The sequence below is a fragment of the Monopterus albus genome, unplaced genomic scaffold (genome assembly GCF_001952655.1).
Source record: "Monopterus albus unplaced genomic scaffold, M_albus_1.0 scaffold18.1, whole genome shotgun sequence".
In the NCBI taxonomy this organism is placed as follows: domain Eukaryota; kingdom Metazoa; phylum Chordata; class Actinopteri; order Synbranchiformes; family Synbranchidae; genus Monopterus; species Monopterus albus.
In genome coordinates, this window is record NW_018127898.1 from 118,808 (window position 1) to 139,521 (window position 20,714).

At 40.4% G+C, this 20,714-nt stretch overlaps 2 protein-coding genes across 6 annotated transcripts in view; one reads left to right on the forward strand and one right to left on the reverse strand.

Annotated features, from left to right (window-relative positions):
* Positions 1-5,050, forward strand: part of myl6 (myosin, light chain 6, alkali, smooth muscle and non-muscle) — a 6,693-nt gene extending 1,643 nt beyond the window's left edge. Inside the window, exons 3-6 of the mRNA XM_020593186.1 lie at positions 2,866-3,009; positions 3,783-3,956; positions 4,118-4,195; positions 4,744-5,050. Of these exons, the coding sequence (XP_020448842.1) occupies positions 2,866-3,009; positions 3,783-3,956; positions 4,118-4,195; positions 4,744-4,772 (425 nt within the window). The 3' untranslated portion in view covers positions 4,773-5,050. The remainder of the gene's footprint in view (positions 1-2,865; positions 3,010-3,782; positions 3,957-4,117; positions 4,196-4,743) is intronic.
* A 1,882-nt stretch (positions 5,051-6,932) lies between these two features.
* On the reverse strand, positions 6,933-18,230 carry smarcc2 (SWI/SNF related BAF chromatin remodeling complex subunit C2). 5 transcript variants are annotated; one of them, XM_020593127.1, is made up of 26 exons: positions 18,087-18,230; positions 17,283-17,402; positions 17,100-17,185; positions 16,881-16,956; positions 16,251-16,343; positions 16,044-16,113; positions 15,875-15,944; positions 15,569-15,644; positions 14,261-14,505; positions 14,021-14,145; positions 13,815-13,868; positions 13,652-13,689; positions 13,208-13,341; positions 12,913-12,984; positions 12,676-12,789; positions 12,433-12,586; positions 12,215-12,331; positions 12,040-12,102; positions 11,618-11,876; positions 11,321-11,482; positions 11,098-11,234; positions 10,883-11,003; positions 10,645-10,802; positions 10,427-10,561; positions 9,969-10,323; positions 6,933-8,948 (listed from the first exon to the last, which is right to left on the reverse strand). In XM_020593127.1, exons 1-26 carry the CDS (start codon positions 18,195-18,197, stop codon positions 8,884-8,886), a joined length of 3,210 nt encoding a protein of 1,069 aa, XP_020448783.1. In that variant the 5' UTR covers positions 18,198-18,230; the 3' UTR covers positions 6,933-8,883. The 5 variants fall into 5 exon arrangements, with proteins under 5 accessions (XP_020448783.1, XP_020448785.1, XP_020448782.1 ...); XM_020593129.1 differs by having other exon boundaries at positions 11,098-11,159; positions 13,208-13,338; positions 16,881-16,962; XM_020593126.1 differs by having other exon boundaries at positions 13,208-13,338; positions 16,881-16,962.
* Positions 18,231-20,714: the final 2,484 nt, after the last annotated feature.

A 20,714-nucleotide genomic window follows, 5' to 3' on the forward strand; every position in this document is an offset into this window, starting at 1 on the left:
CGGGCACACAAACATGCAGGAGCCTTATCTGACGGTTCAAACTGGCAACTTTATTTCAGCTGTTGAAAAAACAACATTCATGGAGTGTTTAATATTAAAAAAAATAAAAAATGTTGTGTAGGTATATTCAGATAATAGAGAAAGAAATGTGGAATTGCTTGTTCTTGTCATTTATTTATTTTTCCACGTGAATTTTTTTTATAATTTATTTAGGGGGCAGAGAGGATGTTACTAGAGACTTTGATGTTATACTCATGTTATGTTGTTGGCGCAATGTTACGAGGAAGCTGGTAATAAAGTTGTATAATAAAATTGGATTCACGTTTGTTATTATATTTACAATATAAACAATCTACGTACATGCAAGAATATACATCTTAATGGAGGCGTGTAGGTGGCCATATTGAAGACAGGTTGTGTTTTTCAGATCATTTGCTGCCCCAGATTTCACTCCTCATGTACTTAATGGCCTGGCGAAATACCCTGAAACATTTTTTTTCTCCATTCACTAAAACGGCAATAGATTAGCATAACAAGTAGCATACCTTGGTGCAGGGCACTACAGTGCCTTGCGAAAGCATTCGGCCCCCTTGAACTTTGCGACCTTTTGCCACATTTCAGGCTTCAAACATAAAGATATAAAACTGTAATTTTTTGTGAAGAATCAACAACAAGTGGGACACAATCATGAAGTGGAACGAAATTTATTGGATATTTCAAACTTTTTTAACAAATAAAAAACTGAAAAATTGGGCGTGCAAAATTATTCAAATCCACATAAGGGATGACGGCAACATTCATAGATCCTGGAATGCACAATGAGGGGCAATGTTCATTCCTATTACAGAGGCCCACTGAAATTTTTTTGAGGAAAAGCTGTGTTAGACTGCATATTGTTTATAGTAAAGTATTTTTATATACAAATATAAAAATGAAAATGTTTCTGGAGTGGGACTTTAATTAATTATAGAAGTTGTGCAGAAGCTGCCCATAGCTCTACACAGTGATCCATGTGTGTACTGTATGTGTTTCTATGCTGCTCCAAATGAGTCTGTTCTGGTTCAACTTGTCTTATTAAATGAGCTTAAAAATAAAGTGACACCTTAGTTATAAAACACTGAGCAGGCTGTAACACACAAGAGTGTGTATAGGACAACAATCAGTCGTATACTGCACAAATCTGGCCTTTATGGAAGAGTGGCAAGAAGAAAGCCATTTCTTAAAGATATCCATAAAAAGTGTCGTTTAAAGTTTGCCACAAGCCACCTGGGAGACACACCAAACATGTGGAAGAAGGTGCTCTGGTCAGATGAAACCAAAATCGAACTTTTTGGCAACAATGCAAAACGTTATGTTTGGCGTAAAAGCAACACAGCTCATCACCCTGAACACACCATCTCCACTGTCAAACATGGTGGTGGCAGCATCATGGTTTGGGCCTGCTTTTCTTCAGCAGGGACAGGGAAGATGGTTAAAATTGATGGGAAGATGGCTGGAGCCAAATACAGGACCATTCTGGAAGGAAACCTGATGGAGTCTGCAAACGACCTGAGACTGGGACGGAGATTTGTCTTCCACCAAGACACTGATCCAAAACATAAAGCAAAATCTACAATGGAATGGTTCAAAACTAAACATATCCAGGTGTTAGAATGGCCAAGTCAAAGTCCAGACCTGAATCCACTCGAGAATCTGTGGAAAGAACTGAAAACTGCTGTTCACAAATGCTCTCCATCCAACCTCACTGAGCTCGAGCTGTTTTGCAAGGAGGAATGGGCAAAATTTAAGTCTCTTGATGTGCAAAACTGATAGAGACATACCCCAAGTGACTTACAGCTGTAATCGCAGCAAAAGGTGGTGCTACAAAGTATTAACTTAAGGGGGCTGAATAATTTTGCACGCCCAATTTTTCAGTTTTTTATTTGTTAAAAAAGTTTGAAATATCCAATAAATTTCGTTCCACTTCATGATTGTGTCCCACTTGTTGTTGATTCTTCACAAAAAATTACAGTTTTATATCTTTGTTTGAAGCCTGAAATGTGGCAAAAGGTCGCAAAGTTCAAGGGGGCCGAATACTTTCGCAAGGCACTGTAGTTACTCTGTGGTATTTAACACAAAAACTGTAGGCGTCTTGTTGGGGTTAGATAGGTTAAAAAAGGTAACGTTTTCTCCAACAGCCTCACACCCATCGACACTGACAAGAGTAGCTTCAGGTGATGAGTTTGTGAGACTATTCTTTTAAAGAAAGCAGATTTTTCTGTTTTCAGCATTTATATCTCTGATCTGATACCAGGATTAGATCCAGAACCACAATACCAGAACATTATTATTATCATTATAATAAAGGGAATAATGCACAGGTGGGGAAGAAACTAGTAAACAAGACCAGTGATTTTTACCACATATAAACCTCTGGAGATCATCCTAATATCTGCTGTTGGAAGAATATTTTTCCTTTCATTAAGCTGTTTATGGGCCTGTATATAATCATGCAGGTGCAGTTTGTGGCTTTAGTAAACCATTCTCTTAATGAGATTTCACCATTGGTATTGCTCACAGCTAATTTTTGGTTCTGATACAGCATGCAACCACCAACAACAGAATGAACTATAGGATATCTACTTGCACAGCAGTGTAAGAATTGCCATGCTGCTTTGAAGATGCATAAACCTAATCACTTGCGTGTCCTGTTAAAACATATGTAGTGGGAAAAGTAGCAGTTCTACTGCACAGTAAAATTACATGTCTGCAGAACTGAGCTTTTGGTTGTTAGATGTTTGCATGTCTTTTTGAGATTTGTGAATAGTGTTTTAAATATGTACTGTACAACTGTATGTGAGCTCCATTTCTCTGTCTCCCTGTTAGAGTTCAAGGAGGCCTTCCTCCTATTTGACCGGACAGGTGAGGGCAAGATCACCTACAGCCAGTGTGGTGATGTTATGCGGGCCCTTGGACAGAACCCTGTCAATGCTGAGGTGCTCAAAGTCCTGGGAAACCCCAAGTTGGAAGGTAAACCTTTCTGACACACTGTTTACATGATTTAACCCAAGCAATTCAACCTATTACATCATTGCTTTGTTTAACAGTGGGGGTTTGGTGTACAGTTATAATTCCTCATTACAACCTCAGAGATTCAGTAGCCATAAGTTTATAGAGCCTTTCTTTTTGCAGTATGAGCAGTTCAAAACCCTGCAAATCCACAGTCTAAATAAGCTCTCAGTTGTTCTTAAGTCTGAGGGGAGATGTGGCTCTAATGTTGACAGTAGTTGGTATACGTGCACTTGTATGCAACATGCACCATTGATACTTTTAATATTTTTCCAGGCAATGATATTGTCCAAGTGTATTAAATTTATGTAAATATGCAAGATTTTCAGTAATCATTCATTCAGCTAGGTAACATTGCTTATTTGTGTTTGGTCGGACACTTGGTAAAAGGCACATGCGCAGCTGACTTTCTACTTCAAATACTGTAAAGCATTAGACTTGTTGGGAGCTTTGGGGGCAACCTTTTTATTAAATATGCAGGTTTGTGTTTTGTTTTAATTTAGAAACATGTCACCCACTGTGTTTTTAAAGGCAAACAGAGGTCTATGGCACAGATTAGGAACCTAATCAAAGTTGGAGACTAGCAGGCATTAACAGAGTAGAGGTATTCACTGTTGGTTTTAGTTTCTGTTTGAAAATGTTTGAAAATATTCTTAATACAGAAAATGAATTTTTTTTTTTTATTTATTTAAAGGGGACTTTTCCTCATCTTTTATTAATTACTTCTCCTGCAGAGATGAACCACAAGACGCTGGATTTTGAACAGTTCCTGCCCATGCATCAGGCCATTGCTAAAAACAAGGACCAGGGCTCCTTTGAGGACATTGTAGAGGGTCTGCGGGTCTTTGACAAGGAGGGAAATGGTACAGTGATGGGAGCAGAGCTGCGCCATGTCCTCACCTCACTAGGTAAGACCTCAAATATCTGCAACACACACAGCTAGCCCATGTCTCGTTATGCACTTTTCAGTAAAATCCCTTTAGCTACTACGATCTGCCAAAAAAGCTGCAAACAAGACTGCTGTCTTTTCTTTATTGTGCCCTAAAATATTTAGCAATTGTTTTTGCAGGTGAAAAAATGACAGAGGATGAGGTGGAGACTCTTTTAGCGGGACATGAAGATGCCAATGGCTACATTAATTATGAAGGTAAAATTTTACAGTATGTGGAAAGGTGTACTTGGATACCTTAAAAGTAAATCAGACTGTAAGCACTGTATGGTGCAGCATGACATTGTCTTCAGTTCCCAAAATCCTTTGACACATGCTCACTGATTTGGTGTTCTTGTCTCAGCCTTCGTTGGCCACATCAGGTCTGGCTGAGCAGAGGCTATGAGAAGTGCTGCAGAGTCTCTCACTGTTCTGACTATAACAAAGGAACAGTTTAGAAACTCATCTCTGCCCAAGGGCCTCACTTTCAGCTAGGTAGTGCAGAAGACCCGTTGTACACATCTTAACACTCGGTGGCAGTGCACTGTAGCAGTTACAGTATTTTTTTAATTTTTTTTTTAATGTAATGAGGTAGCTCAAGCTGAATGAGAAATAAAGCTGCTGATCCCAACCAGTTGCAGGTTTCTAAATGTCTGCTGCAGCTAATAAGAGATCTTGTATCTTTTGACAGATGTTGCATCTTAAGTCTGTTCTTTTTATTTAAGCTTCAGCCTTTATTCTGATGGTATGTTTCTCTCTCCTTGCAGAACTCGTCCGCATGGTGATGAGCGGTTGAGGATTTCAGAAACATGCTTCCTGCTGTAATTTTGTCTTGCCCTCTTTCATCCTATTTGTTCTATTTTAGATGTTTATTTCAGAAGTGTCATTTCTGTTTGCTATGAAGAAACCCTTTTCATCTCCTTATCGAAATGCTATTCCACTACAGGTACAATCAATAATGTTTCTATGATTGCTCAACCTTTTGTTAGTCAACACCATTTAGTCTCGTTAAGTGGTTTTCTTTTGGTGGACATGTTACATTTATCTATTGAATAAACATTCTTGTGTACAGTGTCTTTTAGCCTGTGCATAAATCAAGTATTTAAATAGGTTAAATATTGCATTAGAACAATGGGTATCAAAGTAAAATCCATTCCTTATCTCTACCACTTGCCCTGTAGAGGGGTCACAGTTGACAGGGGGTGAGAGGTGGGGTACTCCCTGGACAGCTCACCAGTCACAGAGACAGACACCCACTCACACCTACAGCATTTTAGAATCACCAATTAACCTAGCCTGCATATCTTTGGGCTGCGGGAAGAAACCAGAGAAAACCTACGCATGCACATGGAGAACAAAACCTTCCCACAGAAAGTTCCCGGTCAGGACTTGAACCTTCTTGGTGTGAGATGACCGTGCTCTGCACCTGTTGAAGCATTAGAAAAATATCACAAAGAAGATACTGTATAAATATTCCTAAAATACAATCAAAAATATTAGGAATATAGAATGGAACTTTTAAACTTCTTAAAAAAATCTGGAAAATGTAAATAGATTAATAGTAAAGTACATGGTAATCACAAACATGTTAAAAGGAATAAACTGTTTTACATCAACGAGAAAAAGCAGCAGCCGATTATGCATTCAACATGAATGATGCAAAAAGTCAACCATTTTAATATGACTGTACACTCAAAACTGACTTAGGAGTGATGAAGATCAATGATGCATAGCAAACTAGTGAAAACACCTGCTAAGTACAAATTCAGTTCCAAGTAGTAGTAGCCCATATACTTTAGCACATTCGAATTACCAGTACTTAAGTATTTATTTTGTTGCTTCATACTTGAGACTGTTAAATTTCAGAAAAATATTGTTCAGAATCAGATTAATAAAATCTGAGTACTTCAACTACCCTTTAGTAATTTGAACTGTGCCATTCTGCATAATGAGTACTTTTACTGCTTTCAATACATTTGATGCTAAGAATTTTACACTGCAATTGCTAGTTTTACATGAGTGGAAAGTGCTTCTTTCACCACTGGCTTTAGGTGCTGCTTACTTTACAAGTAAATAAACATACACCTTATGAAGTGCAGTATTTTATCAAAGAACACTGGCTTCCAGGCCTTCTGTCTTGTGACCTCTGGCTCAAAAGAAGCATTTGGTTGAGGCCTTGTCACATGTACTTATCAGATTGAATCCCAAAACCCCTCAAACTAAATCTTAGAGAAGAGCCCAAAAAATAAATGCTAATACACTGATGCAGCAGCATTAACTCAAATCATCAGCTAGAGCCATCATATGAGACATTTTAAATTGACTGATTTTTTTTTCTTTTTTGCACTTTAGTAAAGATATTGATTTGTCTTTCACCCCTGAAATAAGATTCAAAATAGACCAAACTCATGATTTACTTAAGTAGTCACTTGTCCTGGAGATTGCTCATGAGCTGCAGATTTTCAAACTTTTTACGTTCCTGATCACCTGTAGAACATCATCAACCAAGCGAGTTTGGATTTTCTTGTCACCTTTGTCCAAAATCAGGAATGAAGCATCAGTTGAGAGGTTAACAAAAAAAAAACCCCACAATAAACATTTGAATGTTTCTTTCAAAGAAGCCGCTCTTATTTTTAACTTGGGACTTTAGCATCATAGTCACAAACTAGTCTGTGTTGTAGCAGAAGAGCCACATGATGATGTTAATGTCATTGATAACACCTGTGCTTTGTCTGCCTGACAAGTGAATGTGTGCTGAGAAAAAGGTGTAGTAGTGGTAAGTCTTTGGGCTCAGCTGAAAACACAACAGTGTGACAAATCTTCAAGTCTCTGTGTCCTGATAAACCTGGAAACTAGCTGATTAATTTGTAGGTTTAGTTTCTTGTGTGATCTCTATTTGTGCGAGCAGTGCGTGAAGCAGCTGAGAAAAGATTACACAGCAGGTCCTCTTCAAGTCTTTATTTTTTCCTAACATTTTTGTAATTAAAACCTGAACCTTTTTTGTTTTGCAATTTTTTTAAAATACAAACTGCCAGAGTAACTGTCAGCACTAATGTGATGATTTACTGAGGAAAAAAATGGATTTCTACTGTATAATAATCGATGCAATTGCTGCTACCTTCAGTGTAGTGAAAAACAGACACGTTTCTTATCACAAAATCCACACAATGTAGTAATAACACAGACAAAATAAGTCAATTTATGCTCACAACCGTGGTGAGTACTGCAATACTGGCATGACGGACACTGACTGTAAAGTTTCACCAATCTGACAGGATTACATTTCATGACACTGACATGACATGTGCAGAACAGAGCATGTTTTTTTTTTTTTTTTAAAATCCTTCAAACCTGGTGACACACACCAAATGGCACTGAAAATAAAACTGAGCGGTAATGTGGTTTACAGATTGTAATGGCATGCGTTCACATACACACGTTCACAGTCAAACCTCACATGGATCCAACAGAGCTGTCCGAATCATATACACCAGTGGAGAGGGTAAATACAGGCTACAAAGGTAGAAATGTACAGTTACAATGTTGGCATATCAAAAAAAAGAAGATGGAAAAATGGACAGCAAAAAATATAAAAACCGATACGATAAAAAGTGAGGATATTGTTGTGGATATTAAGGACACAATTCTCCACTGTCAGCTGTTTAAGGTACGAGTTCCCTTGTTTTCAACAGCATTTCTTCCATCTGTAACTTCAAACGCACCAGTGAAAAACAAGCTGCTAGAAATGCTCTTCATTTCCCGAGCAACCACAATAAAACTCACTGAATAAATGTAAGATAAATGTGATTATAAAAACATTTTGGTTTAGCAAGTAACACAAAGTCATATTATGGATAAACACATTTGCGGTCGCTGATATAATTCTTACTCCCAGCACTTCTTCTTTTTCAGTCATTTTATCTGAACTAAACTACATTCCTCACAAAACTACAACTTGGATGCTTTGAGTTCATCCAGATTTACAAAACTGAAGCTCCTCACTGACACATTTATAAGTGCTGTGGAACAGGGACATGATTTGGTAGATGAAATCTTTTCAGGACTTCACACTGTCAGAGCAACAAAAGGTGTGTCTGTAACAGAAACTCCAGTTTACTGTACATTTCACAAACTGCATCCAAACAAATTTAACGTAATTTCTGGCTTCTGATTTGATGATTTTTCGTTCATTACAGACTTTTCTCTGGAAAACCGTTGCTTCGAAACGTGACCTTCGAGGCCAGACCCTGTAGAGTGACTGATGTCGATGTAACACAAACAAAAAAGTTGAGAGGTAAAAGTAACATCCCCAATCTAGTTTCCAAAAGCTTCAGTATGAAAAATAACAAAAGGACAATATAAGTGCTAAAGTTCAATTTCATGGATGCTTCAAGTTTTTCAATTAGACCTAGGGAAACATATTAAAAGTGCATTTTTTTTCTTACATATATGTTAGTTAGTACCTAACAGTACAAGGGGGAAACTCTAAAGACATGAAGCTGTGATCAACTGTTGCAGGAAAATAAATGCAATGATTTTCATAACACTGAAAACACCAGATGAGTCTTTTCTCTTCCCCTTGAAGTGCCAGCACATGGGTTAGACCCTCTTAGATGACCAGATCTCTGGCGTGGTCCATTCGACCACATAGTCTGTGAGATAATCACTTTTCTCCATTGGCCGAATCAGTTTGAAAGGGACCTTTTTTTCAACAGAATTTTAAAATAGAGGTGGTTTTACTTAAACGTTACTTTCTTTCTTTTTTCAATCAATTGTCCTGTTAGAAATTTTAAAAATGCTGAAAATGTATCATGTGTTTTCTTCCTTCGATTTATGAATTCTTCATTTCAGGTGATACAGGCAGGAGTGGTCAGAGTCATTCGGATTCTTGGGCAATTGTGGACGTCTCACTGTGGAGGAGGGACTGGAGCTGAGGGGTGGAGTGTTTCCCCAGGGAGTGGGGCACTGGGCTCTGTGAGGAGGTGAAAGGAAGGGAAAGATGAAAAATAATAAGAATTTGACTTGAAACCGTGGATTTACACTACCAGTCAAAGGTTTGGACCATCAACTGTACAAACGATGGACAGGCTAAGAGCTCCCAGAAGTGAAGCCCCCCACAACGCGATCGCCCCCTGGTGGCTAGTTGAAGTATAGATCACAAATCCCAGCTCCTCCATGTTAGCAGATGGGACATGAGCGAAACAAAAAAACTCAAAAGTACAAATCAAATATATTTTTCCCAGAAGTCCCTGCTGTGGTTTTTGGTAGGTATTATCACACTAGTGTGTATATGAGTGGTCATTTTTTTGGTACAATTGATTTTAATAAGTTGTTTGATAATATTTAAAAAAGCTGTATTTTAGTTAATTTGGCAGCTTTGACTGATGGTCTGATGCTGTCACTCCACTTCTGGTCACTATTGCACAGAATCTGGCTGCAAAAAGGCAAAATGGCAGCCACCGTATTCATGTCAGAGGTGTCTATATTTTTGTCCTCCCCAGCTACATATATGAGAGGGTCAGAATATTAGGAACACCTCTGAATATAATGTAGTCCAGGACAACACCACCTTTAACTATGAGCTCAATAATGAACATATAATTGAATTTATACATTTATGACAATTTCACCAAAAACTGAAACATGCTGAGCTTCATAAACACATGTTAAGGCAAGATGGGTTGCACTGAATTGCATACAATGGTACAGGTTACCCAATAAAGTTGCCAGGAAGCATATGTCCAAATATGTGACTGGTAGTGTAGAACATAACATTTTCTCCTTGTTTTAAGTGCTCAGGTACAATTATTGTTAACTGTAGTGTTAGCTTAAATAAGTCAGAACACTAACTCAAAACAAAATGATAAAAGATGTTTGAAAAGTTATTCTGCTGATCAGTCTGACATATATTAGGTTAACTATACAGCTATGATATAGTAGGAATAGTTTTGTCTTTATCATAGCATACGTATCTGCTAAACTTAAACCTCACCGTGGAGTACAGGTGTAGTGCTAGAGCTGGAGTGGGCACCCGGGGCCTGGCCTGGGAGGCAGGGGGGTGAGGTGTGAGTGCCCTGAGGAGGCTGGGACTCAGGAGCTGGGGCAGAAGAGGCTGGAGGCGCAGGGCTAGGGGCCGGCTGTGGCGCTGGTGTGCTAGGAGCTTGTTGACTTGCAGCTAGGCCCTGGGATTGTGGACCTGAGGCGGCCTGGTTGGAATGAGGGCCCCCGGCTTGGCTGTGTTGCTGGTGCTGAATTTGCTGGAAGTGCTGCTGGCGGGCCCTCATCTCAGCGTATTTCAACTGCTCCATGTGGAAAGACTGACGGTCCGCCACCCGCTGATACTCCAACTGCACACACACAGAAAAACACACACACAAACTACACTGTAAGAACTGCAATTAGGCTTTCTACTGCCTGCTGATACTACATATCCCCAAATCCCTCACTCACAGCCTCCCTCTCTCTGTCCATGATGGTTTCCAGTTCTTCAAAGTGTCGCAGTTTGATTTCCAGCTTCTTCATTTGGGTCTCCACCAGCAGTGCCACCAGAGATTTGATCTTCCTCTCTTCCACTGCAGCCAGGTGCTATTCAGAAAGTGAAGAGGAGTCAAAATTAGAGAGAAGAAAAAAGGTGATGAATGATACAGCCAGTTGATAATTAACTTTACCTTGGCTTTGACAGCAGCAGCAGCGAGAGCAGACGCAGCAGCGGTGGCAAGATTTCCCTCTCCAACGTCACGTTCCACTTTGGCCTTCCTTTCTCCCTCACTTTCTCCTTCTCTTTGCCCTTCCTCTGTTCCCTCTTTTCCCTCTTTCTCCTTATCACCTTAGAGAAAAAGAACAAACTAATTACTACCTTTTTTCAACCAGCAAGAACTCTTTTTCCTACTGTATGCATTTTCGTACCCATCTCGGACTCGGTTTTGTCTGCCTCTCTCTCTCCCTCGGGTTCTCTTCCTCTCTCCTCTTCCTTCTTCCCATTCTCTGTCTGTTTCTCCTCTTCCTCAGTTGCTCCATCTTTGTTGTCCTATCAGGGAAGTGACACTGCAGTGAGCTTTGCAATTCATCAGCAGAACTATTACAACTGAGAAACATGGCATTATAATGAACATGCTTCATACCTTAGCCTCCCTCTTCTCTTCACCTGATTGGCTGTCACTCTTACTTTCATCACTGCTTTCATCTGGAGGCCAAGAGAGGAGACGAGTCACAACCTTTAATTTGCATATTTGTTTTGTTCTGTCTTTTTCTGTTTGACCTGCAAAGATGTTATGTTTCTTACTCTCTTACTGTCTCAAAGTTTGGATATTATATGCATGCTGTATGTGTAAGTTTCCATCCTACCAGGTCTTTCTCCCTCCTCCAGGCCAGTGCCTGCGATGCCACTGCCCTCCAAGCCGTACAAAGGGTCCTGGCGGCCGCTGACCCTCGCTGCCTCCTCCACCCGCCGCACATGAGCTTCAACAAGAGCTGCAGGAACCTCCTCTTTCATACGAGAAAACTCCTCTGAGAAGGAGACAGACTGAGGTCACCAATGTGAAGCAAAATCCATCTGCTTTTCAGGTGGCTGTACATAATATTAACAGACAGGTTTCTGTGTCTTTGTACAGCAGGGAAATTTCAAAACAAGCCAGTTCTCACCCAGAGCAGATTTGGCTGCAGCTGAAGCCACACGTGGGTCGACTACAGAAGCAAGGAAGGCCACCGTGCTCATGACAGGGTTCCCTGCTTGGCTGAAAGGGATCGGCTGGTAGGCCAGTGGTCCCAGGGATGAGAAGCTGTCCTCCAAGTAGGGGTCTTCGATGGGCAGCCGCAGGAAGTGCAGGATGCACTCATCCTGGGTACGACTGCCAACATGTTCTGACACTTTGTTCCAGTCGTCTTTGTACATCTCCAAGCCCTGAGAAGAGTGAGCATCATATTTAGCTCTGCGTTTCCATGTTACTGTTTTATTGTTACTTTCAATATTAGGTATTACTACGACTGATTTGAAAACATATTTTGTGTTTATGCTGGTGCTGCTGTTTCATTGTCACAGCATTTATTTTAATGACTGTTTGCACCTCAAGTAGTAGTAGTGTTTCTTGCTCTGTCCATTCCCTCATGGAGCTTGCTGAACTCTTGCTCTGCACAGAAAAACATCACCACCACTAAGTTAATATATTATGTCATTCATAATATGTTGTCATAAATTACAGCATGGCAATCCCCCTACCACGAGCCCTCTATGACGAGTACCTTAGCAGAGGCAGTCTTCTTACTGTACATGTCAGTCCACAGTCCAAAGTTCTGCAAATCTGCAGGTTTATCCTTCACTTTATCGGGGAATGATATCATCTGCTGGGTAGCAGGGGTCTACAGGTACATAGTGAAAGAGGAACAAAAGTAAAATACCCGACAATCTGTGTGCATGTGTCTGTTTGTCTCTGTGTATCTGTATGTGGCTGTATATGGACCTGAGACGTCTTAGGTTGCAGGGGCACCAAACTGGATGGAGTGTCTGCCAGGACATGAAAATGAGAGGTGGGTGGGGGACCCATGGGTGTGGGCCGGCTCTCAGAGTCCACCTGGTAGTTTATCAGACCCCACTGCTCCAGGAAGGCGTGGACTCTGCAGCAGAAGGAGCACAGAACAAGTGACTGTGTAGATCCCGACTCTGGATCAACTGATGATGTTGCTCACATGCAGCCTCCACCCACCTCATGATCGCACACACATCTCCTGCCAGGTTCCTGCGGCAGGCAGTGGAGGTCAAGTACTCCTGGGGGTTCAGTCGGTAGGTGTCGATCATGAAGTTCCTGTAGGCCAGGTAACTGAAAGAAGACGGTACATATTAAAATAAGATTTACTGTTGTGGTTACTTTTTAAAATGTTTAATCTCACACACCTGTAATAAAAACATTAAATATTATGTTGTATACTGATCAACTACTTACATCTCAGGGGTTTTGGATTTGTTCTTCCCATTGAAGAACTCTGGCAGGGCTCTGCGCTCAATGGCATGAACACTGGAAAGAAAACAATTACAGTGTGACTCGCTGCTCAAGCATAGCTGGATAAGTCACCTAAAAAATCTCCAGTTGGTTTTCTATCCAAACAAAATGCCAACAGCCAAAGCCACCTTTAGGTTTTAGTTCTGTCTTTGCACATGTTTGAATTTTACAAATAAACATCTCTGAAATCAGTTTACTCCGAGAAGTGGGGAAAACTGAAAGAGAAACTTTTTTTTACCTGTTGTAGTCAAACCAGGCAGCATAGCTTGGTATTATGATGTGGTGGGTTTGCTCTGTCACGTTGTCCTCGTGAAGGTCTGAACCTTTGACTGGTTCACCCTTCACACTCGGAGAGCCTTCCTCCTCCTCCTGCTTAAACACACACACCCTCTCTCTTTCAAGATGACAAATGATTTTACTAGAGATGTCCTGATCCAGTAGTAAGTATCAGTATAGGCGCCGATTCAGGCATTTTGACAGGATCTGCATCGGCCACAATAGAGCCGATCCAATCCCGATCCATATGTAGAACTACAGTCCTGTATTTGAGCTGACTTGTTGAGATGCATGTGTCTCACAACCAGTAAGCTGCTATATTAATCAGTAAACACTGGATCAGGACATCCCTAGGATTTATTGTCATCACTGTAAAATTTTCTTGTACTTTTACAAGATACCTTACCTTGCCTGTTGTTTCCATGGACTCATCCTCTTGCTCATCTGTTAAAATCATAAATGAATATAGAACAGATGAGCCGAGAGACATATGGCCAGAAATTCACGTGACATTTTAAAAGTAGCTTCAGGTAGCCATGATGGAGGAGACACACAAACTTTCTGCTCACCCATATCAGCTCCTCCCTTGACTGGAGTTGAATCAGAGTCCTTCTTGGTGTTATCTGCAATAAGATGGTAAAATGTCAATACTAACAGACAACATCTACTCAGGTCTTTAAAAAAGGCAACTGTGGTTAATTTTAATGGTCATCCATTATTGGAGTTGGCTGTATGATTATTTTTGTTTATAGTTTGCGTATATGGACTTGTGTACTTGTCTTAGTCGGGTTTCCCTCTTCAGATGCTGGAATAGGTGATGCTTCATCCAAGTCCTTACTGAGATCCTCCTGTTCCTCCTCTCTCTGGCCCCGTTTAGACTTGGTGTACGGGGTTGTTGGCCTGGCCGCACACACAATGAACATGATTTTACTAGACTCTATAATGTCTCAGTATAATGTCTCAGCAGATAGATAGATAGATAGATAGATGGACAGATAGATAGATGCACACAAACCCTTTCTTAGTATTCTTCTTCTTGCTCTCTTGAGGTGGAGGGGTCGGGGAGGGCGACGGCGAGCGCTTCCTTTTCTTGGCGCTGCCAGGTTTCTTGTCCCTCCGCTCGTCCGGCGTGGTCACCTCATCTGTTAGGGTCTTGGCTGAGATCCTCTTCCTCTTAGGGCAGCCATCTCCCACTTCATAGTCCTCCTCATTCATCCACTCATTATACTGGTCCAGATCTAAGATCCACTTAGCATGGACCTGTGAATAAAGACCGCATAGTGGCCTTCAGTGGTGACACTGTCCAGTGCATGGACATATTTAGCAAACTGCTGCCCAGAATGAGGAGAAAAAGACAACAAAACCCACTAGGACAAGCCATATAAAGATGAGATTTGTACTTTATTAGAAGTGTTTTCAAACATTGTGGTCTATGTGCGTTCAGTTTTTTTGCCCATCTTCGTTAAAGTTTAATGCACAGCCGTTTATCTTATGCTTCCATAAACAAAAATGCGCTGGGTAAACATTTCAATGAGAAATTATAAATAAGAGGAATCATAAATATATATATTCTTATATTCTTTAGCAGTGCAAGCTGGCACACATCAAATCCATCTGAATCCTAGTCGATTGACAAAATTCTTAGTCAGGTACAGCTCTACATTTAACAGTTATTTACATAATATTAGCAGCTTTTTAGGATTCAATTATGTCAGTTTGCACTTACTATCATGTCCTACTGAGCACTGAACACCTTGACTGAGTGATACATGGTAAGAGCTTCAGACCCTGCTTTGAATTTATAGTCAGCTCTGATGTGCCAAGTGCCAATTTGCTACAAAACCTCATTCTTAGATGGTTAGGGAGTGATCACCTCAGTGTACAGTCTTTTGACAGGTTTGTAAAACAAAAAGCTGAGACACATAAAATTTACTTTCAGTATTGCAGATTCATGTTGTACAGAAAAGCACAAGTGCTTTATTTAAATTTTTTGCCAATGTAAAGAGAAGACCAAAAACCCTGTACATAAAATGGTGCACAAGGCATCATCACAGATCCATAAAAAACTGAATCTCTGATTTGACTACTTTACTCAAAGTGTCATATAAACTAAATAAAGGGCTGGAATGTGCAGCTACAAGATATGTAGATTATGTAGTTGAACACTGTGGAATATTATTATTATTTAAACATAGGGACAGAACATTTTAAAAAAGATTTTGCATTGTTAAAATGAATACAGAATGACAGACACAGAAGCAACAACAAAAAAGTTCTGGACTTTACCACCATACTAAAGACAGTACAACAAGAACTGAGATACCTTTCGGGGCTTCTCTGGGCTGGGAGGGTCCTCCACAGCAGCCTCGATCTCACTGGCAGGGATCCAGGTGTCATAGCTAAACAGTTAGAGAAGCAAGGTCAAAGGTCAAGGCATAGGAAAGATCACAGGTTACAGCTTGTAAAACCACATAAGGTAGAGCAATGTGTAGCTAAGTTCATGTCAGGAAGCAGCTCTAAGAAAACATGATTCACAATAAGATGAGGCAACAGTTTTCAGTTAGGTGTAAATATTGTGTTTACATCTTTCTACTTCTGCTGTGGAACTGGGCATCAAATCAGGACAAACCTGTCAGGAAAATATCCCCAGTGTAGCAGCACTTGTTTGTCTCTCTTCATTACCGGACGCACCCACTCTTCTGAACAACAAAGAGAATGTATATTAGCACAGATCTTGCCAATGCAGCAGAAGTTGCAATAAATACGACGCCCTGCACTTAAAGAAGTCGTGGCCTCACCTTCCTCCAAACTGGCAGGAATAGGCACAACAACATGAGAGCTGGAGGCCTTGTCCTCAGTCACTGAGCCCTGCAACCAAGCCCAGAAGACAAATAACAGGTTAGCATAAAATTTAATTTAACTAAGAGCCTTCAATGCAACAAGTTTTGCACTTGGAGTAACACTCCCGTATATAATGCTAACATTTAAAAACAAGAAACCCACACCTGGTGTCTTTTGATGATGTCTTTCAGTTTCCCGAGAAGCTTTGGTTCTATGTCAGGGCTCAGGTAGATGACAGGTCGACTCAGGCAGTTGTTCTGAAATGAAGAAATGTGAATTAATTAAAGTAAGACTTTCACATGCATAATTTTAAATAAGCAGGAAAAAACATACATATACAATTCCTTTAAAACAAGAGCTCTATCAGTGCTATGTGCTGAAGTGAACCAGAGGATCTTGTAGTCCAAGTATGTGACTGATTAAGAGGGATTCCTGGTCAAGTCACATGACTGGGTGCCCTTCATTATTTCTGTCTGTAAGATGCAGGCAGGATGATTCTCAGATGCTTCATAAATATGATGTAAACAGAGGAGACATGTAACCTCTCAAACAGACATCATTTAGCTTTGGTGCCTGCAGCAGGGAAAAAACAAATTCCTGGTGGATTTTTAATGCCTTCTAAAATATCAGTGATTTTAGAAATTACTGGTAGTTGTGGGGATAACAATGTCTTTCACATGAAAAAAAATATAAGCACAGTTATCACCTCTCTCCAATTACACAAAATGACAACACTTACATAATTAACATGTGAAACAGTCACATAGAAATAACAGCCACTGAGGCAAACTCACTTGCACTAAGGACTTCTCAATCGTCATGAACATCTCCACATTTCGGTCCATCCTTGACGGATTCTGGAAGTCAAACCTGCGCCTACCAGGAAATTAGACTGGAGTTACACACGAAACAGAAACATAGCCAAATCCAACTGAGCACTGCGCATTTTGATAGCAAAATTTATTTTCAGTTTGTTTATCAAGCATTTCAACCAGCTAGAAAGAAAGTCTTACCATCCTTGGTCACTCTTGAACTTGTAGGCGGCTGCCAGGATGTGGCAGAGAGCCCCCCCTGACTTGAAGTCCAGGAAACATTTCATCTGCAGACACAAAACACAGTGTCAGGGAGTCTCACTGGAGAAAAGTGATGTGTATATGTTTAAATGAGGGAGATCAACTGGGATAAAGGAGATATACCGGCAGTTTGGTGAGAGGAGGGTTGCTGACATGTCGACCGAACACCTCCTCCTGGAACTGGAGCAGTTGGACCACCAGGCTGGACAGAGACTTGTTGGTAGGGGGCTCGGCCTGGATGTACTGAGAGGACAATACAGAGAATCAGAGCCGAGGCTCAGGAGAGACATCCGTGTGTCAACAGACACAGAAATAAACTACAGTGTGAGTTGCTCTGTGTAGTTGTTAAAGACTGTAAATTGCCCAGCTTTCAGTTTTATCAGTGAGAGTGTGAAACAATGGCGTAACGCAATAACTATGTGATGAGGGCATGAATTAATAAATGTCGCCAATTTCATCATTATTGTTGGCGTGCTTTTAAAGCAACAACTGATTTTGTTGCGCTTGCGTGTCTAAACACCAGGACAGTTCAATGTTATTCCTTACAGGCCATGGCTCCTAGTCAGCGCGGCGCGCCACAGAGAGCCAACATCTGGATCTGAGCTGCATTACCGTTAGCAGATTAGCTAGTTAGCTCGCTAGCTGGTTGGATGGCCAAAGTCAACCCTTTTACAAAAAATCATCCGCTTAGGCCAGAATGTATGTTCCTTTTAGGTCGGGTTCACTACAATAACGTACGGGGATACCGCCATTCACGACTGCATCTGGTGCAGCTGTTGGCTCAGCATCCTTTTGTATCCCGGCTCGGGTGAATCAAACAGCTGGACGTTCAGCAGCACCCTCCCTCCTCTCTTTGTCACTGCCTCTGCCAAACTAGGTGGAAAATGTATGTTCAGACTGTATGGTTACAAAACATGCAGTCAGTACCTTTTTGTAATTCTTTCCCAGCCAGACGCGGACATTATCAAACTGAGAAACGGTGTCAGACGCCTCGAAATATTTTACATTCGGGCCGCCGTCTTTCTTCCGCACCGCCATCTTTGCCTGCAGACAACTAGTCGAGGTCTCCCGCCCCCCAGCGGCCGCAGTGTGTAACTGCTGGACAATACGGGGCTGTGATGACTGTTGTTTGACAAGAGGTGGCAGAGTGCTGTAGAGAATTCACATAATGTACGTACTTGCAAGCACAAATAACAAAATCACATATCAAAAATACATTATTACAAGTAAACGTCACAAATATTTAATTAATCTAATTTAAGTGTTAACAAAATGTCCTTAAAGCCAGCTACCCAAAGAAAAGGTAACCTACTCAAGGTTCTTGTCTTGTCCAGTGGTGGAAAAAGTAGGGCTCTTCATAGTATAAAAATTTTATATTGGAAGTTAGTTTTTATTCAAAACTGTATTATATACAAGTACTGAAGTATAATTATCAAAACATAGTAAAAGTGCTATTATGCAGAATGGTCAACTTCAGTGTTATATTCTTCTTATTATTATTATTATTGTTGTTGTTGTTGTTGTTGTTCAGGCATATGCATTATTACTTATGCCTTGCACATGGAGAAAAAGTAAGAGGGAAAAAAGGAAATTTAATTTTTAATTGGCAGTGAATGACCTCCGGTGCAATTAAATGAGCTCCTGCAGCACGACCTGAGTGAGAGTGTTGATGAGACACTTGTGAAAAGCAGTAGGGGTTCTGGGAACTGCAATTAAATGAAATATAATTCATTTAGTCAAAATTATTTTTAAAATACCATATTTTGATTCAGTGACAATGTATATACATATTGTATTCACTAAAACTGTGTTTTTAATCATGTATTTGCTAATCATCTATTTGATTTGGGTATATATGTCCACTGTGCCAAATACTAACAATTATCTTGACTAAATAAAACCTGACCTATGAAGGTACTGTCTTTAAATCATTTGAAACAGATTTCACACTTTGTACAGCACTGATCCAGATGTACACTGATTCACTCAGGAGAGTCAGAGTGTGACTTACTAACCACTGGTTTTAACAGCCATTTGTTGTTGTCACATTTATTTGAATAATTAATTTATTGCTTAAGTCTATGGATTGTCAAATAATTGTGGAAAAAAATATGCATCCAAAGTGCCATTTTCTGTCTTGTTTTGTTCCAGCAACAGTCCAACTGCCAGAAATAAGTCATTTACAGTGATTTTTGACAAAGGAAATCAGTGAATGAAATATACAACAAAATAAGACACAAAAAGATAACTACCCAGTTGCAAATACTCCCTAACCTGTAGGAATTATGCTCCATAAAAAAGGCACAAAAGTACAGAAATAACTGAGCAACTATAGATGTGTCAGACTGTTTTCACATCTCTGACCTTTTTACTGGTCCTCATTTATTCAGAGGCTCAAATTAACCTTCATTAACAGAGAATAGGTATGTGTGTGGATCTTACATGATCCAGGCTAATTTGTGAAAGTCCATAGACAACAATGAAGAGAGTAGTGCTCCTTATTCTTCTGACTGACCGTGTGTTTGTTTGCTTATGAGCGTGTGTGCATGCGCACACAGGCATATCTGTGTGACAGTGTGTGATGCACACGTCTACGCTGAAGGAGAGAGTGTGAAGCCTATTGATTATTTTAATCCTGCTATTTGTGATTCTGTGATCCTCTCGGCTCAGCCTTCCATGGGGGATTGCTAATGGGGCTGAACGCTTCCCTCCTCAGCTCTCTCTCCCTGTCCAATTAACTTAACAGTGGAATCTGCGAGGAGGGAGCACTGGGACTCAGAAGGAGGGAGCCACTGCTGAGATACAACCCCATCGACTCCCATAAGTCTACATCTCCCAAACCTCTCATCTGCACCACATTCAGCAAGAACCTCCTCATCCAGAATAGTACCTCTCACCTTTAATTAAAGCTCGTTCTCCTTGTTTTTATTCTGGTGAGATGAGAGCTCCCTTCAGCCAGTGCTTCATTTTCCCTGGGTGGCTTTACAGAGGGCAGAAGCACCGGCAGGTACAGAAAGTCCTACAATGGGAAAGTTACGTTCATACAAGTTGCTGTAATTCTGCTTGGTCTCAGACATTTCAGTAAGTCCTATCAATACATAATGTCACAAGGCATTGGTTGATGCCATTTAAAATTATACACAGGCTGTGTATAATTGTGTCACTGTGTTACCTGTGAGTACAGAGAAAACAAACCAGTGGATACAAGACACTGACAAAAACTAAAGGGGTACAATGTCAAGTGTGCTGGTGATTATTTTAGATGGTGTATTTTATTTATTTTGTATAGGCGTTTATGTGACCTTGTGTTTGTGTGTTCATTCTAAAGAAGGCAAAGAAAAAATACATTTCAGCAAGTTGGGTAGGTTAAGGGAAGAAAATAGTTAACATCAAAGAAATAAATAACACTGGAGACAGGCCTACTGCTGCTGGTGATTATGATAATAACTAATAGTTGTTGTGGTAATAATGAATAATTGTGTTTATTTTTAGGTCTTAGTTCAGGTAGACAAGACAAGAACAGGCCTACTCTGACAGCGTGTCCGTCCTGACTAG

Coding starts and splice junctions, on each gene's coding strand:
- smarcc2 (XM_020593125.1), bottom strand. CDS start 18,197: ATGGCGGTGCGGAAGAAAGACGGCGGCCCGAATGTAAAATATTTCGAG. Junction 13,869..14,020: donor GGGAAACCCGACTAAGACAA/GTACACAAGTCC, acceptor ATCTTATTGCAG/ATAACACCAAGAAGGACTCT. Junction 12,790..12,912: donor AAATCCAAAACCCCTGAGAT/GTAAGTAGTTGA, acceptor GTCTTCTTTCAG/TTACCTGGCCTACAGGAACT.